We start from the raw sequence: 21,760 nt of genomic DNA, 5'->3' as shown, positions 1-21,760 counted from the left end.
CATACACACACACACACACATACACACACATACACACACACACACACACACACACACACACACACACACACAATCATAAGATCCAGAAAACAAAATATCTCTTATCCTGTAAATCCTTTGCCCAAGGACAGATAATTCCTGGAATGCTGGAGGCTATTGTTTATGGAACATAACAAGTTTGTTTGACCCAGCTATACCAGATATGCTTGATCACATGTAGGCAGGAGGTTATATAGGAAGGAAATACATCAGGGTGTCTGCCTGTCTCTGACTGGACACCCATCAAGTCCAGTCAGAGACAGGCAGACACCCTGATGTAATAAGGCAATATGGTGTCCTTATGGGTTGCCTTTTTAAGTAGTTTCTGGGCACCCAGGAATGGACTTGATCAGAGTCCATCATCCTGGCTAATATTTAGTTAAAGCTTGCTTCAAATTTGGCTTAAAATTGTGTAGTGGTTTTATTCTTGCCTGGTGAGATTAACAGTTCCTTCATCAACAAGAAGCAACAGCCAGCATCTTGTGTTCATCAGTGTTCCCGGCTCTTACTAATCCTACCAATTACTGGATCTTTTTACTGCTTCCTCCACACTGGATCACCCTTTCATAATCCTGCCACTGCCTGTTAATGGCTCTCCGCTTTCACTAAGGCTCATTTCATATTGTGAGGACTAGATGAGATAAATATAACATGTAGCAGGCATATTAAATTACTTGAGATTACTCCCTTAATGTAATGGGAATTAAAATCTGGAGAACATAAGGTTGTCTCTTGAGAATGGTCCTTTGGGCCTTGAGAAGTTATAAAACATAAAATCATTCTTAGACAACCTTGATGACTGGATTGTTCAAATAAGCCTTTGGAAGAAAAGTCCTGCTTAGAGTTTGCTACCAACCCTTCAGATGATTGAACCTGTTCTCTTCTCCAATCCCCCCGACTCTTTCAGGACATGTTTGCTTCTGTGAGAATATAAAAGGACCTCTACTATTACCAGGTTACCAAAAACCCAAGGTTCATGGTGTTTTCCTGGGTGCTAGAGATATTTCAATGACTTGCATTAAATAGAATTTGTGTTGAAGACCTACAAATCCAAGAAGAATATAAAATGGAACTCAAAAGATTTTTTTAACTTTCTGCAAAATAGCCACTTTTAAGGTAAGTGATCTTTTAAAAAAAAACAAAATATGGTGAATCATCCTTGCTTCCAAGTGCAGAAGTGTAGGCCTTCAGCCTTATCTATTAAAAAGGGTCCAGTACTATTTGCTATTCTCTCTAACCTACGAGACAGGGTCAGTGCTGATGCACATATTAGGCTATCTATCCCTGCATAATCACTGACAGAAAAAGCACCTTTACAGCTGGCAGTCTAGCACTAGGAGGTTGAGATAGGGGAAGTGTGTGCTTCAGGCCAATCTGGGTTACACAGTGAATCCTGTCTGGACAAGAGAAAGAGACCCTGTTTCAAAAACAAAACAAACAATAAACAAAACAAGGGTAAAGAGTTGCCTTAGTGATTAGGAACGCTTGTTACAGTGTTAGCACATACCTTTAATCCCAGCACTGGGGTGGCAAAGGCAGGCAGATCTCTGTGTTGGAGGCCTGAGTGAGTTCCAGAACAGCCAGGACTACACAAAGAAACCTTTTCAAGACAACAAAGACAGTCTTACTGTTTAGCTAAAGCTGGCCTTAAACTTGAAATTTTCTTGTTTCTACTTGACAGTAAAGGTACAAAAGAACTCTCCAAGCTTAAGTAGCTTTCAGTAGAACAATCTTACTGAAATAGGAATTTAGTATCCCAGAAGCTGTGTGTCTGGGCTTGAACTTCCAGTCTGTAATGGCAGAGCTAGAATTGATGGCTGTCTCTCTCCTTTCCATACTATTTGGTGTCTTCCTATCCCTCTGTCAAGTTTTTTGAAACAGGGTTGCATAACCCTAGATGTCTTGAACTATTGGTACTCCCACCACATCTGTGATGGTTTGTATATGCTTGGCCCAGGGATTGGCACTATTAGGAGGTGTGGCCTTATTGGAGTAGGTGTGACCTTGTTGGAGTAGGTGTGTCACTACGGGCATAGGCTTTAAGACCCTCATCCTAGCTGCCTGGAAGCCAGCCTTATTTTTGCAGCCTTCAGATGAAGATGTAGAACTCTCAGCTCCTCCGGCACCCTGCCTGCCTGGATGCTGCCATGCTCCCGCCTGGATGATAATGGACAGAAATTCTGAACCTGTAAGACAGCTCCAATTAAATGTTGTCCTTATAAGAGTTGCCTTGGTCATGGTGTCTGTTCACAGTTGTAAAACTACTAACTAAAACAACATCCCAAGTATTTTTTTTTCTTACAAACACAATTTTGGGTACTGGAAAGAAGGCTAGGCTGTTCAGAATGCTCACTACTCTTGCAGAGGACCAGAACTTGGTTCTCCACACCTATAGCAGATAGCTCACAACTACCTGGACACCCTGTTCTGACTTCCACTGGCACCTTAGATGCACATATACACATAAAGACACACATGCATAAAATAAGTCTTTAAAAATAATAATGTATAGGGCTGGAGAGAGAGTTCAGCAGTTAAGAACACTTGTTGCTCTTGCAGAGGACCTGGGTTTACTTTCCAGCGCACACATAGTGGTTCACAAATGTCTGTAACTACAGATCCAAGGGATCTATCTAATGTCCTCTTCTGAACTCTTTGGACACCAGGCACAAATGTGGTGCACATATAACATGCAGGGCAAAATACTTGTATACATAAAAAAATCTAAATTAAAAAAACTTTCAATAATATTTAATCTTTTAACAATATTCTAATAACTAGTAAGTCCAGAAAAGTAGACCCTTTTCTCTTTTCCCATTCTGAAGGAACCAATTTTATTTTTTAAGTTTATGGATATGGCTGTTTTACCTGCTTGAATGTATGTGTACATGTATGTATAGGCACTATGTGTCCACAGAGGGCATCAGATTCCCTGGAACAGGAATTATGAATGGTTGTAAGCCACCATGTGGATGCTGGGAATTGAACCTGGGTCCTTTATAAAAGCAATTGCTCTTAACTTCTGAACCATCTCTCCAGCCTAAAGGAACAAGTATTAATTGTTTTGAGTTAGGTTCTTCTTGTATATCCCAGGCTGACTCAAATTGATGAACCTCTTGTCTGTCTCATCGATCAGGGTTGATATTACATGAACCACTCACCCACCATTTCAGACTCTCTGGTGGCCTAATCTAGCTTACTATTAATTTCCCTATAGAGAAGGGTATGTATGGGTGAAATCTAGAGTTGAATCCATTTTTACATTTAAATTAATTAATTTTATTTATCATTTTGGGTGTGTGCGAGAAACATGTTTGTGGGTGTGCATGTGCCATATAGCACACGTGTAGATCCATGGACGACTTGAGGAGTCAGCTCTCTCCTTCTACCTTTATATGAATTCCAGAGATTAAACTCAGGTAGTCAGGTTTGCATGGCAAGCATGGTTACCTGCTGAGCCATTTTGAAGGCCCTTCCATGCTTGTTTGTGACACTTTGATCACACATTAGGTAGTTGTAGTTGTGCAGATATCTGGGTCTTCTATTCCATTGGACTATGTATTTCTGTGAAATGCTTTGCTGTTTTTGTTACTATCTCTGTAGTATACCATGAAGTGAGATTATAAGGTTTTACCTTATTGCTCTTTTTGCATACAATTACTTTGGCTACTGGGAGTGTTTTGTGAGTCCATATGGATTTTAGGATTTTTTTCTAATTCTATTCAAGATATTGGAATTTTTGTAGGAATTATGCTAAATCTGTAGCTTATAGATGCCTTTTTACTTTCTTAATTAGATTTATTCTTAGGTTTCATTTTTTTAATGAAAATATGAGTAGACTATATTTTCTTCTGGTTTCATTGTCAGAAAGTTCATTATTTATGAAAGAAAGGCTTTTCATTTAATGTGTGTGTGTGTGTGTGTGTGTGTGTATGCAGAGGCCAAAAGAGGATGTCAAGTCTTTAGCACACTCTGAATTATTCCTTTGAGTTTCCCACTAAAGAACCTGCTGGTGGCCAGCAAGCTCCAAAGAATTCCTGTCTTTTCTGCATCTAGTGCTAGAATTACAGGTATGTGCACAGCTGCAGCCAGCTTTTAACATGGTTGTTGGCATAGAAACCTGGGTCTGCGTGGTTGCACAGAAAGCATTCTAACCCATTGAGCCATCTCTCTAGCCCTTGAATGTAATTTTTGGTATGTAATGAAATGTGCTAACATTAGGAAGATCTACCATAACCCTGTGACCTACAAAGTCATTGATGGGAAAATGAGGAAAGGCTTATGACTTTCTTTTTTTGATGTAAATATTTTTGCCTTTATTATATTAATTTATTATTATTTTGTAATGCTGGGATCAAACTCAGAGCCTCACAAATGCTACCACTCTACCACTGAACTATGACTCTACCCCAACTTTTTATTATTGAATAGCCTTTGAGTGGGAGTAGCTGTATTACTGGATAGCTGCTTCCATCCCAAGGAGATGATGCATAGAAATGTAGAGATATTTGACAGAAAACATGTGAGGACTACATGGGTTACCTGGCTTGGGCACTGGCATACCATGACCCTGGCCAAATCCTGTTCACACCCTACAGCATAAACTAAGACTAGCTTTCTCCCCCCCTCAACACCGCCTCCACTCCTTTGGTGGGTACTGAACCCAGGCCTTGAACATGCTAGAAAAGCACTCTAAAGATGAAAAGAGGTATATTTTATGACATGTGAAAAATCATATGAAGTTCAAATTTCAGTTCCTCCTTTAAAAAAAAAAAAGATTTAAAATTTTCTTATTTTATGTACATTGATTGGTGTTTTCTCTGCATATATGTATGCGTGAGGATGACGGATACCCTGGAACTGGAGTTAGTTACAGACAGTTATGAACTCCATATGTGTTGTGGTAAGTACCAGACCCAAATAAGACTGGTCAAAGAAAACACAACTCAATAATTATGAATATATTCTGCAAGTCTAGCTTGGCCAGATTCACCACTTTACTACTCTATTCTCCAGCTATGAGACACTTATAACTTGAGGGTTTTCCAGACCCTGTGTCTGTCCTTCCACCTCCTGCTCCTCTGTTGTCCTTTGTAATCTTCTCTTCTCTCCCTGCTTTCTTCCCACCAACCTTTATTTCTCCACCTCCCCTTCTGCTCAATCACTGGCTCCAGCCTTTATTTTACAAATTAAGATGGGCAGAAGGTTCTAGAATTCACCTGTGTACTGATTCACTCCTCCTCCGCAGCCCTTCCCAGGAAAGGGGAATCAACATCAATCCAAGGCCAAGGCTATCCACAACACATATGGTGCTGAGAACTGAAGCTGGGTTCTCTGAACAGCATACTGTTTGTAACCTCTCAGACATCTCTCCAGCTCTCAGTCCCTTAAGTAAAACATTGCTGGAGCACAGCCATGTTTACTCACTTTTTTGTTGTTGTTTGTTTTGTTTTTTGAGACAGGGTTTCTCTGTGTAGCCCTGGCTGTCCTGGAACTTCACTCTGTAGACCAGGCTGGCCTCGAACTCAGAAATCCGCCTGCCTCTGCCTCCCAAGTGCTGGGATTAAAGGCGTGGGCCACCACCACCCGGCTCACTTCTGTTTTCTATGACTGCATTATTATGTACTAATTCAGTAGTCACAAGAAAATCGTGTGTGGTACTGTCATCACTTTATGTTATCATGACAAGTATGGAGAGCAATCAAGTGTAATTTTATAAACATACCACAAAGGGTCCAATATCATGAAGATCTCTGTGAGTAGAGGCCAACCAAGTTCCAGGCCAGGCAGAGCTATATAGTAAAATGAAATCATTTACCTTGGGATTTCATCAGATTATCAGGCACTAGCTATCCCTGCAGACATTCTCAGAGCAAAACTATGCAAGATGTCCTGGTGGAACAGCCTTGACACAGGAATATTTGCAAAAGATTTTGATGATAGGGAACAAAATTTTGAACACAATAAATTATCTCCTTTGGGAAAAAATTTGACTCTCAGTTCAGCATGGTGTACATCCCTTTAAGTTCCAAAGCTGTTGAGGCAGAAGCAGAGAGGCAAGGACAGAGGCAGAGGCAGGTAGATCTATGAGTTCAGGACCAGCCTGGTTTACATAGTGAGTTTCAGATTGGACAGGGCTCCATAGTGAATCATACCTTCTCTCAAAAGAGAATTATTAATGATTTTTTTGAGACAGTTTCTCTGTGTAGTCCTAACTCTCCTGAGTTCACTCTGTACACCAGGCTGCATACAACTCAGAGACCCACCTGCCTCTGCCTTCTGGGATAAAGGCATGTACATGCATGCAGATGCATATACACACCAATGGTACAGATATGGAGTCAGCCCAGCTGACTTTGAACTTTAGGTCCTCCTGCCTCAACTTATCCAGTGTTGGGATTACAGATCTAAGCAACCATATCCACTTTCAGTCCTTGGCAGCCTTTGTCCAGGATCCCATTCCTCCTAGCCAAAGGGAATCCTTGGTTAACTGACACCTTCAAGTTTTGTTTGCAATATGTTTACTATCTCTAATGTAATCACATCCGAGTTAAACACTGAGAGTCATGTGTCATGTGCTTCTTCTCCTGGCATCACATGGTGCAAAGCTGGCTCTGAAGAGATATTGATACTGTGTTAGAGCCTTCTTTACTGATTTCTGCCTTACCATATGGGTACCATATCTTAGAACAAACAAAATTAGCTCAAGTTTGGACACATGAATCAAATGGAACATGCTTCTGGTAGTTGGAATGATACCTCTTTGCAAAGAAAAAACACAAAGCAAATAATTTCTAAAATAGATTTTTATTAGGAAATATAAAATTTGGAAAATATTTTAAAAATTGTTATATTGTTAATATTATAATAGAGAAAGCACCAAATTAAAATACATTGATAAAATGATCTAATTACAACATTGGTAAATCATGAAGTCTAACTAAAAAACTACATCTTCAGGGTCTTTAGGGCTGAGTTGGAAACATAGAATAGCAGTTACATATAAGAATGCCCACTCTCACCGGGCGGTGGAGGTGCACGCCTTTGATCCCAGCACTTGGGAGGCAGAGGCAGGCGGATTTCTGAGTTCGAGGCCAGCCTGATCTACAAAGTGAGTTCGAGGACAGCCAGGACTACATAGAGAAACCCTGTCTTGAAAAACCAAATAAAATTGGGTCAGACTGGCCTATTGTTAGCTCCCTGCAACTCTGCTCCAAATGAATCTGTAGTATTATAGACCTAATCCACAAAGTGGCAGGAAAATAGCAGGCAGGACTTCTTTGAGAATATATTAATTAACATGTAATTAACATGTGCAATGTGTGTGTGTGTGTGTGTGTGTGTGTGTGTGTGTGTGTGTGTGTGTGTGTGTTGGGGATGGCAAAGTTTAGGGTGGGGGGCTGGAGAGTTCAATATAGGAGGCAGAGTGTAGAAACCAGGCAGGAGCTTAGGGATGGTGGGAGAATATGGTGGCCAGGTTCCATTTGATATGTTAGATGGGCATTTCAGCCATTTGTCCCAAGAGGTTGAAAATTTATGGTACTTAAGCTGCCATTTTGCAGAGTGGGTTTGAAGAAATGTGAGAAAGGGCATTTTCTTCTCTGAATTAATCAGTTTAGGCAGTTTTGTGAATGCTGTCTTGAAACAGCTACTTAAAAGAGGAAAATAAACTTTCATGTGACAGGTAGTCTTGATTGGTCTGGAATATATGATGTAGACTAAGCAGGCCTGAACTTTGTGGTTGATTGATCCTCTGCTTCACAAATGCAGGAATTTCAGGCATGTACTGCCAGTAACACCCAGTATAAGCCCTAGTTGTCCTGAAACTCCTTTGTAGACCAGGTTGGCCCTGAACTCTGCCTCCCAGTGCTAGGATTAAAAGGGGAGGTGTGCCACCACTCCTACCTCTACACCCAGTTTTTTTTTTGTTTGTTTGTTTGTTTTGTGGTTTTGTTTTGAAGACAGAGTTTCTCTGTGTAGCACTGGCTGTCCTGGAACCCATTCTGTAGACCAGGCTGGCCTCCAATTCAGAGATCACCTGCCTTTGCTGGGATTAAAGGCATGCACCACTACCACCACCATGGCCAGGTTTTACTCTTAAGGAATATTTTGTACTTGTAGTCAAAAAAAGTTCAAGTCTGAAAATAACAAAATTGCTGTAACTCTAATAGCCCTACATGTTACTTGAAAGTAGTGTCCAAGGGGCTGGAGAGATGGCTCAGTGGGCAAGAGCACTGACTGTTCTTCCAGAGGTCAATTCCTAGTACCCACATGGTGGCTCACAACTATAATGGGATCTAATGCCCTCTTTTGATATGTCTGAAGACAGCAACAGTGTACTCAGATATATAAAATAAATAAACCTTAAAAAAAAAGTAATGTTCAAGAAGCTACTACTCTATTATCAGTGTCTTCATAGTAAAATGTTTAAATAGCTGTTAGAAACTTTAGTGACAGAGACATTAGAGTGCCACAGCAACTTTTTAGAAACTGAAGGCATGTTACAATCCACATATCCTCACTAGACCAGCAAGACCTAATTTAAATTTAAGGACAATATAGATTTCAAAGTAAACATTTACCTTTTAAGCATTTTAGCTCAGAGCAGTTTAACATTAGCACCAAATATCTATCCATATAAATTCTATTTAAAAAGTTAGCAGTGTGCAGAACCTCAAGTTTTTCTGTACAATGGTTTAATTTCATATGTAGCTTTTAAATTCTGAATTAAGAGGTCAAAGCTGTTAATTCTGTCTGCAAGCAACTGAAGAACAGGTGTATAAAAAATATCTGACAACCCACCATCTAGTACAAAGTTCTTTTATTATTTGCATTTTTCAACATAAAACTCTCTTAAGTAGAGAAAACATGTACAAACCCCATTTCCTAAACACCTCCAGCTTTTCTTTTTGTTTGGCAGTGCTGGGGACTGGCCTCAGAGTCTACAAAGGCTGGGCAAGCATGGTCCCAACCCTGGCTCTTCAAGAGATCTGCTTGCCTATGTCTCCTACCTGCTAGGATTAAAAACATGAGCTACCATGCCAGGCATATTTTTTGAGACAGTCTTATGTAGCTCAGGCTGGTCTCAAATTTGCTATGAAAAAGAACGACTGGACTCCTGTCTCTGAGGTGCTGGGATTACAAGTGCACTACCACATAGGGTGCATGCAGCTTGACACTCAGGATGTTTCATAATTCAAAGCTAACACTGATTTAATATCTTAGGTATTCCTATGGCAATAAATTACCTGAACTTGAAAACTAGATTATAAACCCACTACACAGACAAAAAGGATAGACACGGGTTTTTTAAAATCAAGTTAATAACAAAACTGCCATAGAACAGTATACAATACATGTGATGTTACAATCTCAGTTTCAACAATTCTATTAAAAACCAATAGCTTCTATGTATTCTGAATCAATAAATTATTCACAATTAAAATGTTCATAAATAGTAACAATAGATGTTATATAAGTATATGATGTTATATAAGGTATATGAGATTTTTATAAGATTTACAAATACCTCAGGATTGTATGATTCAAGTACTGTTTTTACATTACTGAGACGTATCTACAGTTGGTAACTGACCCGTAACACTGGCAATACAGACTAATTTGGCAACAATCAGGCATGTAGTGCTGTCTGCTTGTTTTTCACATCATCACAGGGTGAACTCTTTTAGCAGGAAATAGAATGTTATACAATACATCGATCCAATTAGTTAGCATATTTGTGAAGGAAACGTTCAAAGGCATCGTAGATGGCTTGTCTAAAATGAAATGTAAAGAATCAGTCATTAACAAATATGGGGAAGGAAAGATAAGTATTATATTTCTAAAACTATCTCTGGCTAAAACTATCTGATCAAATGTGCTTCTGATATACTACATCCTTCATTCTCTAGAGGACAAAATAAGAGGACAATAAAGGAAAAAATACCTTAATGTAAGACATAAAGAATTATGTAGCCGGGTGGCGGTGGCACACGCCTTTAATCCCAGCACTTGGGAGGCAGAGGCAGGCGGATTTCTGAGTTCAAGGCCAGCCTGGTCTACAGAGTGAGTATCAGGACAGCCAGGGCTACACAGAGAAACCCTGTCTCGAAAACCCAAAAAAAAAAAAAAAAAAAAAAAAAAAAAGAGAATTATATATTTTTGTTTTATGTTCTAGTCCACTTACTTCCTTATATTTGGAATATAGTTGGAATAAGAAATATATGGAGGCCATATATTTCTTAAGGCAAAAAAATATCCCCCAATCAAGCAACAAACAAATATCTGGCTAGACAAATCATCTTACCTGAAGAGTCCTTGTTTAAAAAGATAAGCACTGATATGACCCCCTTCTAGATATCGGATTTCACAACCAGGCCAAATTTCTTGTAAGCTTCGAACTCCTGTTCGTGGAATATAGGCGTCCTCTTTGGCTTGGACCACTATAATGAGGCTTGGGTCAACTGGAACTAAGTATAGGATTTTGATGCATTAAAAAGTTGTTTGATTTTTGAATAAATACCTAAAATCATATTCCCAAAGAAAATGTACCATACCTGAGTCTGTAATCCTACCTACTTGGGAAGCCACAAGTTCAAGACCAATCTGAACAACTTAGACCCTGCCTCAGACCCTGGGGTGATGGCTTAGTAAAGTGCTTGTAACACAAGCATGGACACATGGATTTAGGTCCCCAGAACCCATGTTAAAAAGCTGAGCATAGGGCTTCACTTATATTCTCAGCCCTGGGGAAGTATTGACACTGGCCAAGGCAGTCTACTGGAATTATTAAGCTCTACTAGGGTGGAGAGTGACTGCAGAAGACACTTGTGTTGACTTCTGGTTTCCACGTGTAGGTGTACATACAGATCAACATACACACACAAAAAGAAAAAAAACAATATACCACTGTACCACAATATTCATCTAATAAAATAATTTAAAAAATTTTTCATATAATCTAGACTGGCCTCAAATTCACTTTGTAGCCAAGAGGATAGCCTCGACCTTCTGTGTGCTAGTGCTAAGATTACAGGCATTACCACCATTCCCCGTTTATGCACTGCTGGGGATTGAACCCAGACACTGTGCAAGCTATATCCCTAGCCCTAAGGTGAATATCCTAAAGATAGATAAAGAAACAAGAAAACAAACACAAGATTGCTGGAGAGATGACTCAAATGGTTGAGAGCACTGGCTGCTATTCCTGAGGACCTGCGTTCAATTCCAAGCTCCTACATAGTGGCTAACAATTGTTTGTAACTCCAGTTTCAGGGGATCTGACACCCTCTTCTGGCCTCCGTGGCACCAGGAATGTTTGTGATATATAGACATGTATGCAGGCAAAATACCCATCTATACATGAAGTGTATATAACGAATATTTATATACTCCAGATGTTCCCAGTTTCCTAGGCAATTAATACCTGAGAAGTTTGCTACGTGAGTGCATTCATCCATGACTCCTTTCATGAATATTAAAGATTCTTTTTGAAGATTGCTTCTTCTTTGTTCTTTGCTGAGCAGGTGAAATGACTGAGGGTTGTAACTTGCAAACCAACTTTTGTTAGTTGAGAGTGTTTGATTCAAACATTCCATCTTAGCTGTATCTTGCAACAGCTGTCCTTTTGAAGTATCACTGACAGATGTTTTACCAGAATTATGGCATTCGGCATGCTTTGGGGATACAACTTGGTCTGTCATATCTAAATTTAAAGTTCTGGAGACCAGATTCAGGTTAGTCAGCTTGTCTGCCTTGCTAGGGAAGTGTTTCATAAACTCGTGTCCCATTTTGAAAGAATCTGTCTGAATAGATGATAAGAAAAGCCATTTAATATATTTTAAAACTTTATGAAACATTTTAAAAACAGAAAAGGTAAAAAGTATCAGTAAGTAAAATATGGCACGGCGCAAAATAAAATAGCCTAGTCTTAGAAATTAATGAGCAGCTAGGGGTGGTGACACATACCTATGATTACAGCATTTAGGCTGAGGCAGGAGAACAGGGTGTACTAGGCTAGCCTGGGCTACCTAGTGAGAACCTGTCATAGAAAACCACCATGGCTGCCACCACCATCACTGCCACCACACACAGAGAGTAATAGAGGTATTTTTTTGTTCTCTTTTGTTCTTGCATAGGGTCCTACTACATAGGCTCCCTTCCATTCTTGATCCTCCTGCTTAAGCTTCCTAAGGTGTTGAGATCACAGGCATAGGCCACCACTTCTAGCTCTAAAGTCCCTCTCCTTTTAAGGCACACAGATGAACAATCTCATATGAATAAACCATGTATAAAGGGAAAATATGTATTCTGCTTATTATAAAAGGTTTCCCACAGTCACATTTAAAGATGGAAACAAACTGGTGATGGATAAGAGGATGTATGAAAGTGGAAGTGGTAATTATTGTTCAACAGGTAGGTTTTTACTTTGGGAAGATGAAAAGATTTTGAGATGGATGGTAGTGATGGCTCACAACTGTGAGTGTGCTCACTTCAATGACCAGGACCAGCAAAATGATTAAAATAACATTTTTTAAATGGTAAATTTCATGTAGGTAAACTTGCTGTCATCCTTACAGGGAGGGCCAAAGGAAAACCAGATGACAAATTTGAAGAGGATAAAGATAAATGGCACATTTCTGTTGAATGTTTCCTAATAAAGTCAAAGTTGCCAGGCAGTGTTGGTGCACTCCTTTAATCCCAGCACCGAGGAGGCGGAAGCAGGCAGATCTCTGAGTCTGAGGCCAGTTTGGTCTAAAGAGTTCCAGGACAGCTAGGGCTACACAGAAAAATGCTGTCTCAAAGATGCAAACCAAACAGTCAAAGCTACCTGCATCAGGTTTTACTGCCAAAAATTTCAAAATGCAGCTATAATCTGTTTTAATTCTAGACTTTCTGAAAGTTTTATGGGCATATCTGTACTATAATGTACATTTAAGCATAAGAAATAACTACTTGAAATCCTTTCTTTGCGATAGACTAACAATTAAAAAAATACAAAAAAATTCCCTGTGAAAGTTGCAAAAGTAAGTAGATTCAAAATTTATTGACTTATAAATACAACATAATTTAAATGAAAATAACATATACATAAAGACAGATCAAAAGAACAAATGACATCCTTGCAAGATTGCCTTGTAACTTAAGACAAATGGCCAATCAATTTTAAAATTTTATTTTGGAGACACACACTTGCTGGCCTAAAGCTTACTATGTCAAGCAGGCTAGCATCAAATAGATCCGCCTGCCTCTGCCTCCTAGTTCTGGGGTTGAAGATGTATACTGCCGGTAATTCCTGGCTCATATCACTTTTATTGAGAACTAGAATGAAGTAATTTTTAAAAGTATAATAGGAAAAAAATGAGCTGAATACATAAAGAAAATGTGGCATATTAAATTTTGTTTATCTGTAAATAGTTATGACATTTATAGAAAAATTGAAGGAACTAGAGATGATTTAGCAGAATTAGCTAGACTCAGGAAGACAAATACTGCATACTCTCTCTCTCTGTCTCTCTCTGTCTCTCTCTGTCTCTCTCTGTCTCTCTCTGTCTCTCTCTGTCTCTCTCTCTCTCTCTCTCTCTCTCTCTCTCACACACACACACATACACACACACACACACACACACACACACACACACAAACAAACAAAAACCAAAAGGAACAAAGACACATGAAAAGAGATAAGGCTAGGCAAGGCAGGGAGCAAATAGCAACACAAAGTATTATAACATGTATGAAAACATCACAATGAAATCCACTTATTTGTACAGTAGTAAAAATTATTATTTTTGTTTTTTTGAGACAGTGTTTCTCTATAAAACCCTGGCTGTACTAGAATTCATTGTGTAGACTTGTCTGGCCTCAGACTCAGGGACCTGCCTCTGCCTCCTGGTGCTGGGATTGAAGGTGTGTGCTCCTACATTTGGCTCACAAAAAAAATTATTAAAAAAAAATCCAAGATACACAAAGAACTCTCTCTCTCTCTCTCTCTCTCTCTCTCTCTCTCTCTCTCTCTCTCTCTCTCTCTCACACACACACACACACACACACACACACAAATGTTTGTGTATGTTAAAGAAATATAAAGCACATGGTCTTAGGCTTATAAACATATGGTCAACGTCACCAATAATGAGATAAGGCTATTCCAATTTTAGGGTCAGTTGGGTTTACTAGGCTCCCAAACCTCAGCACAGCTAACACCTTGTTAGAGCACCATTTTTACCTTAAAACTCAGCACACAGGGCCAAATACCTGCCAAAATGAACTGATAGGACACTTAAGAGTTCAAGCTCAGTAAACTAAGTACCCTGGAAGCTGCTACCCAAAAAAATTATTTTCTTTATATAACTTAATATATAGTCAACTTTTACTTCAATGTTACATGAACATTACAATACTCCAGCTGGGCATGGTGGCCCACACCTTTAATCCCAGCAGTTGGAAGAGAGAGGCAGCCAGATATCTGTGAGTTTCAGATCAGTTTGGTCTACAGACTGAGTTACAGAACCTATCTCAAAAAACAAAAGATCAAACCAAAACTTACCCCACAGTATTCAAGCATATGAATAATTTCTTCTTCATAAACGGTCTGTGTATAATACTGCTTTTCCAGTTCCCGCCAATTAATTGATTTACTCAATACACCCTGAAATAAAGAAAAAATCATGACATGGCTAGCTCAGTACTTTATTATTATTATTAATTGCTATATAAGAGTTAGTGCAATTGGGCTTGAGATTATTCACCTTTTGAAAGGCCTGTTTATACGAAGTGGAATCTGGGAATTTGATCAATAAGTAGCATTTACACTGATATAAAACTTTCCCTAAATGCTAAGAGTGGGCCATTGGAGTCATATTGTTTGTACACGTCTGTGCTCTGCTTACCACTGCAGTTCCTTCTGACTTCTGATACACTGGAGACAGGCATCTAACTCACTGACTACAGACTCTCAGCTCTGCCAGGCTCAGTGAAGAGCAGCATTTCACTATCTGTAACAATTGACAGCATGGTTTATTAAGCATAAACCATGAGATTCCACTCAGCAAGGGCCCTTGGAAGCCTGTATCAGGTTTGCCTCATGTGCTTTTTCCTTTTATTGATTTTTCTGTCATATCCTTTTGCTAAAGTTAGGCCACGTGTGTGTGTGTGTTCTGTTATTCCTTCTTGAAGTCACTAAACCTAGGGGTGACCCTAATATAACTATATTTAAGTCCATGTTATCAAGTATCAACCACAATCCAATTACCGTAGTGAAGACCCCAGACGCTGTGGACCAAGACAGGCATGGAATCAATGGCATGGGCTTGGGCCAGTTGGACACTGCTAAGGAGGCCATCTGTTAATTAGATAACAAAGTTTACAGAGTTTCTGCTCTTTAATGTGAAAAATACAAACTACTGAAAAGTACTTTGTATGGTGGAAAGTGGGTAAGACATGAACACAAGGGCTGTAACATAGAATGCCTCTATATTATAGATTCAACAACATATACATTTCCTTTTAGAAAACAAAAAACTAAAAAGCTTTATTTCAAAGTTTTAGAGGTAGCCTTGCTGTGTTCACAGACTGCTGCTGCTTCACATGTGTGCTAATCCCCCTCAGACTCTCAAGTTCTGGGATTACAAGCATGCACTTGCCACACCTGGCTTTGAGGAACATTTTAGATTTAAGTTTTTATAATTCAAATGATCATCTATAGCAAACTACACATACATTTTAAGTACATAAATCACACACACAAAATGCAAATGACAAACGTTACATAATCAATCAGAGCACACTGCAGGTACTAACTTCACTAAGTGTTTCATGGGGAACGAAGTGCAGCAAGCCATTAGGGTGTAGTACCATGGACATGTACTGAAAGTCAACACAATTTACAGGTGAAGTTGGGATTCAAAAATGGGTTTTGTGGGAAATTGTAAAGTTGTCTCCTTAACTAGGTGATGCACTAGAGACATTGGTGCCTGACCTTGCTAGAGCCCCGTGAAACAAGCTAGTGCATTCTGAGCAGGAGAAAGCAAAGACCAGACTCTAGCATTCAAGTAAAACAGAAAGGAGAAACTTAAAAGAAACCAGGCTAGGATGAGGATCAATGTCTCACTTAGCCCTCATCAGAGAGGCTTCTTGAAATAGTTGAGAACAGAGACCCACAACTGGACAATGGGAGTTGGAGGGGCATGGATCTCTGAGTCCAAGGGCAGCTGATCTACAGATTGAGTTCCAGGGTAGGTAGGGCTACAGAGCAACCTTGTCTCAACCTTGTCAGAAAAAAAAGGGGGTGAGGGGACTTTGGAGCACTCAGCCTTACATGGCATGTTTTCTTCTACCCTCTCCTCAATACTCAGGAGCCTGTGCAAAGGAAGAGGAATCAAAGAGGGGCTGGAAAGATTAAGAGCCAGAGGTAGTGGATGACTCTAGAGAAACAGTGTCTTCTAGACACACAGAACTGATAACATGAGCTCACAGAGACAGAAAGCATGAACAGGTTCAAACCAGATTGGCTGCCAGCCCTGAGAGGGAGAGGTTGAGGGGGATGGATGGGTGGGAGTGGTGTCCCCACCCCTAACCAACGGCTGACTACAATTGGTACCCACTTAAAAAGGAAACAAAGGAGTCTTCTCCAACTGAGTCTCACTGAGCATATTAACCACAGTTCAGGTAGGTCTCATACTCAGGAATAGATGGCCAACACAAAACAAACTCAATGGCAATTTTTGTAGACTTTTCATCTCACTCAGCTTTGTTTGGGCATTTTTGTTTCTTTTTGTTTTGTCTTATTGGCCATAAGACAATTGGTCCTTTGTTTCCAATTTTGTGGGTTTTTTTTTTTTTTTGGGGGGGGGAGGTGTGCATATTTCTTGTTTTTATTTGGTTTCATTTGTTTGTTTGTTTGTTGAGACAGGGATTCCTCTGTGTAGCTAGCCTTGGCTGTCCTGTCTTGGAACTCACTCTGTAGACCAGGCTGGCCTTGAACTCAGAAATCCTCCTGCCTCTGCTTCCTGGACTGCTGGTACCAAAGGTGTATGCCACCACTGCTAGATACTACCTAGCTTTTTGTTTCTTTCTTTTTTTTTTTTTTTTTTTGGTTTTTCAAGACAGGGGTTCTCTGTGTAGCCCTGGCTGTCCTAGAACTCACTCTGTAGACCAGGCTGGCCTCGAACTCAGAAATCCACCTGCATCTGCCTCCCAAGTGCCAGGATTAAAGGCGTGCGCCAACACCGCCTGGCGTAGTCAACTTTTAATAAAACATAAAATCCAAAATCTGAGCTATACCTGAAGTTGTACAATATACGCGTGTCTACATAGATTACACGAGATAATATTACTTCCTACTTTCACCAACATTAAATTCACGCTTCAAGTACAATTAAAATGACTCCTATTTATAAACATGATGGTAATGAAATAAAAGCTGCAAAGACTCACATGTCCTCCCATAGATATTCCAGTCATCCCAAGAGGTCCATAACCTTCCCTCTCCAGCCAGTGCAAGAGAGCTGCAGACTCAAGAATGAGAGCGCCTCCCATCACAAACAGGTCAGACACATTTTTTAAACTGGATCTTCTAGCCTCACAAAACAAAATAGAAAATAATTTATTTCATACATTTACATTTTTAAAAATTTATGTATTTATTTAAAGATCTATTTATTTTATTTATGAGTGCTCTATCTGCACATACAGATGAATATCAGAAGAGGACATCAGAATTCATTATCAATGGTTGTAAACTACCACTTGGTTGCTGGGAATTAAACTCAGGGCCTCTGGAAGAGCAGCTAGTGCTCTTAACTGCTGAGCCATCTCTCCAGCCCAAAATTTATCTTATGTGTATTGGTGTTTTGTCTGCATCCTCACCTGTGTGAGGATGTCAGACCTTGGAGTTACAGACAGTTATAAGCTACCATGTAGGTGCCAGGATTTGAACCTGGATTCTCTGGAAAAGTAGTCAGTGCTCTTAATTGCCGAGCCATTTCTCCAGCCCCTAAAGTTTATTCATTTTTTTTTTTTTTTAAGACAAGGTTTCTCTGTGTAGCCCCAGCTGTCCTAGAACTCACTTTGTAAACCAGGCTGGCCTTGAACTAGAGATCTGCTTGCCTCTGCCTCCTAAATGCTGGGATTAAAGGCATAAACCATCATGCCTGGCTAACATTTACATTTTTAATAAAGCTGGGCTATTCCTTTAATCCCAGCAGAGATTTGGTAGGATTAAAATCCTACCAAAAGGATTTGGGAGGCAGAGGTTGAGGCAGGTGGATCTCTGAGTTTGAGGCTAGCCTGGTCTACAAAATGAGTTCCAGGACAGCCAGGGCTATACAAAGAAACCCTGTCTCAAACAACTCCTCTTCCCCCTAACTCTTCTCCCCTCCCCCCGCAAAAAACCTAAGAAAGTGTTATGTATGGGTGTCTACTGGTCCATGTGCACATATATACACATCACAATATGTGTAGAAGTTAGAGGACAACTCTGTGGGTAGAATTAGTTTTTTCCACATTTATGTCGTTTCCACAAATTAAACTTAGGTTGTCAGGCTTGTGCAACAATTTTTTTTTTTAAACCAGTTTAGCCATTTTCACTGGCCCACAATTACATTTTATTTTATTTTTTTCTCCTGAGAGGAATGTAGCTTGGGCTAGCAGAGAATTCATATGTAGCTCTGAAATGTGAGATCTTCCTGCCTCTGCCTCCTAAGTGCTGAAATTTCAGATATGTGCTACCATGCCTGACTACAAAAACATGCTTTAATCGATTAGTTTATTTTTGAGACTGGGCCTTGCCATGCATACCAGACTGTCCTCAAATTCTTAGTGCTGGGATTACAGGTATGTAACAGGAAACCTGACTAAATTAATTTAAATCAAAACAAACATACCTGGAATTTTCTATTATTAATTTTCTGATACAAGGTCTATTATAACTCAGGATGACTGAACTTCTGACCCAGTAACCTTTGCTTTACAGGTGCTGCTGGCATTACAGGAAGGCTACTGTGCCCTCCATCAGGGGAGTTCTCATAAAGAGAAGCCTGCTTTCTGCAACTAGAGGCTTGGTAGATAGCAGATGTTAAACTGTGGGTGGCTGAAGTTCTGATTCCAAACTGGTCTCTTATCACAGAATTAATTTAAGAGGCACCAACTGAATAATCATTAAGTGAATTTGTGTACATTTTGACAAGATGTCATTGGAATGCTGAAGCAGGAGCAGGATTTAGGCCAGCCTGGGCTCCACAGTGAAACCGTTTAAGTAACACTAACAAGAACAAACTGTATGCTCTCCTTTTATCAAAATTGATCACATTCTATTTGAAAAGACCCCTTTCTTTGTTTTCTGTTCTTAAGCTAGTTTTTATATCTCATTACAAAATTAATTTTAGTCTTGCAGGGATTCTGAGGTTCTGCTCCATGTTGTTCCTTGGCTCTTTTCATAGAATATACTAGTGTGAGGTTCTGAGACAAGGGATGTTTATGGTGGACCTGTTTTCTTTTGTAATCTTTGTTTACTTACTTGGATGAAAACAGACTTTTAAGATGACTTTTTAAAGGATAGAAGCAGGACAAGATGGTTCATGGTTGTAATCCCATCACGTGGGAGGTTCACGTAGGCCAGTGTGGACAACTGAGTGAGGAATCTCATTCAGTTCCCATCTCCCTGGCCACAACCAAAGCAAGCAAGAGCAGTAGACTGATTTAAAGATGTAAACTGCAAGCCATTTGTACTCCTGTTGAATGCCCTGATGAAAAAAAGCCAACAAACTGGACCATCATCACTACTGGTTTTCAGGACTGTGGATCAAATGCTGACTCCAGCTCCATCTGCACCAGTACATTTCTTGAGTACATAATATAAGAAACAATGGTGGTTTTTGTTTGTTAGTTTGTCTTTTGATACAAGGTTTCTCTGTGTAACCTTGGCTGCCTATGAACTCAGAGATCCACCTGCCTCTGTCTCCTGATTTCTGGGATTAAAAGCATTAAACACCCAATAGGATGAATGTTTTTTATCCCTGTTCTATGAAGGAGGTAAGTGGAACTAAAGAGGCCAGGTTATAGAATTAGTAAATGACAAGTTATCATTCCAACCTCAGTCTGATTTTACTAATTCAGATTGCTTCTTGTTAGTCTAAATAAATTCATTCATTCATATTCTCTCTCTCTCTCTCTCTCTCTCTCTCTCTCTCTCTCTCTGACATGGTTTCTTTACATACCTTTTTCTGTCCTGAAACTAGCTCTGTAGGCCAGGCTGGCCACAGAGATCTGTCTGCCTCTGCTTCCTGAGTGATAGGATTAAAGGAGTGTGCCACCACTCCCCGGCAAACTCTGGTTTTTAAGCAATTTATAGATAAGGGAAAAATAGCACCTATATTTGATCACAGGGTTTGGCGCCAGACTGGAAATTCTTGAACTATCTAGCATGGACTTTAACTTTCACATTGTTTCACAGAGTTTGTCCTAACTTAGTCCTCACAGTAAACAAGGAATCCTGGGCACTGATTCAAAGCATATACTTCCTTCTGGAAAAACTGCTCCAACCTTCCTGTAATGGTCTTCAAAAGGCCATTCCACTGTTCTGTCAAGCCAGCTACTTGGGGATGGCAAGGAACACAATGAGTGGGTTCCATGATCACTGGCCCACTGTCACACTATGAAGTGAGTTCCTTGGTCAGATGCAATGCTGTGTGGAATACCATGATTGAATACGACATTGTCTAAGGAACAGATGGTAGTTATGTGCCCCAATATGGTATCATTCTCCTGGGTGACCAGCCAGCAACCTGTTGGTAGATTGACTACATTGGTCTTTCCTTCATGAAAAGGGCAAGGACTTTGTCCTTATTTGAATACTGTTGGGATTAAACAAATGAGACTTATCCTAAGTACTGCCATTTTGTTTTCAGACTCTATTTTGATCATAAGGTGAAATTAAGTTTAAGTTCCCAGGCTGTAGGGGAGCTTTCCAGATAGGTAGCTAACTTCCTCCTTATTCTTCTTTTGTTCCCAAAAACATGACTGTTCCTGAATGTGAAAGAACAAATGATTCTAATGGAAAATTGTAATCCTAGCACTTGGGAAACAGAGGCACACAGATCTGTCAGTAAGACGTCAGCCTGGACAGTCAAGGGGCTATACAGAGAAATGCTGTCTCAGAAAAACAAACAAAAAGAATCTAAATCTATATTCTTACTAAGTTTTACAAGTCAACTAAGGAAATGGTTAACTGAATACAACCAAAAATTTGTCCTAGAGATTGCAAAAATGAAGACAATGAAGGTGATATATACTTACACTTGGTCCTTGGGCTTCCTGCAGCCATTTAGGAAGATGGGTCAAAGAGAAAGTTTTAAAATAATTAAATATACTCATCTCAGAACACATTATTTAAGCAAAGCAGTTAAATTTGAATACAATACCCAAGTAACTACTCTCTTGTTACTTCAAAAGTTGCTTACAAGTCCTTACATTTTCAACTTAACTAGTTTTTAAAATTTACATAGTTTTACTGGGATATAATCACAAACCAAATAATTCACTTATTTGAAGTGTATAAATTAATACACTCAGTATACTTACAAGGTGGTACAATCTTCAATTTAGTTATAAAATAAAATTTATTGATATAATTTACATATCTAATTTAGAAATCTAGGAAATATAGAAAAACATTCAAACTACTTTCTATGTAGACATAGACTCTAACATTTTAAAAAATTAT

At 39.4% G+C, this 21,760-nt stretch overlaps 1 protein-coding gene across 2 annotated transcripts in view; it reads right to left on the bottom strand.

Moving 5' to 3' along the window:
• Nucleotides 1-9,710: 9,710 nt before the first annotated feature.
• Nucleotides 9,711-21,760, bottom strand: part of Abhd18 (abhydrolase domain containing 18) — a 51,402-nt gene continuing 39,352 nt past the window's right edge. The window contains exons 7-13 of one of the 2 annotated variants that reach the window (XM_034500189.2): nt 21,334-21,361; nt 17,476-17,614; nt 15,293-15,382; nt 14,588-14,689; nt 11,465-11,843; nt 10,346-10,508; nt 9,711-9,815 (exon numbers count right to left, since the gene is read on the bottom strand). In XM_034500189.2, the coding sequence (XP_034356080.1) occupies nt 9,764-9,815; nt 10,346-10,508; nt 11,465-11,843; nt 14,588-14,689; nt 15,293-15,382; nt 17,476-17,614; nt 21,334-21,361 (953 nt within the window). In that variant the 3' untranslated portion in view covers nt 9,711-9,763. The remainder of the gene's footprint in view (nt 9,816-10,345; nt 10,509-11,464; nt 11,844-14,587; nt 14,690-15,292; nt 15,383-17,475; nt 17,615-21,333; nt 21,362-21,760) is intronic. The other variant, XM_076932330.1, reaches the window with a different exon arrangement.

Source organism: Arvicanthis niloticus, chromosome 4 (assembly GCF_011762505.2).
Source record: "Arvicanthis niloticus isolate mArvNil1 chromosome 4, mArvNil1.pat.X, whole genome shotgun sequence".
In the NCBI taxonomy this organism is placed as follows: domain Eukaryota; kingdom Metazoa; phylum Chordata; class Mammalia; order Rodentia; family Muridae; genus Arvicanthis; species Arvicanthis niloticus.
This window is presented reverse-complemented; position numbering and strand designations above follow the sequence as displayed.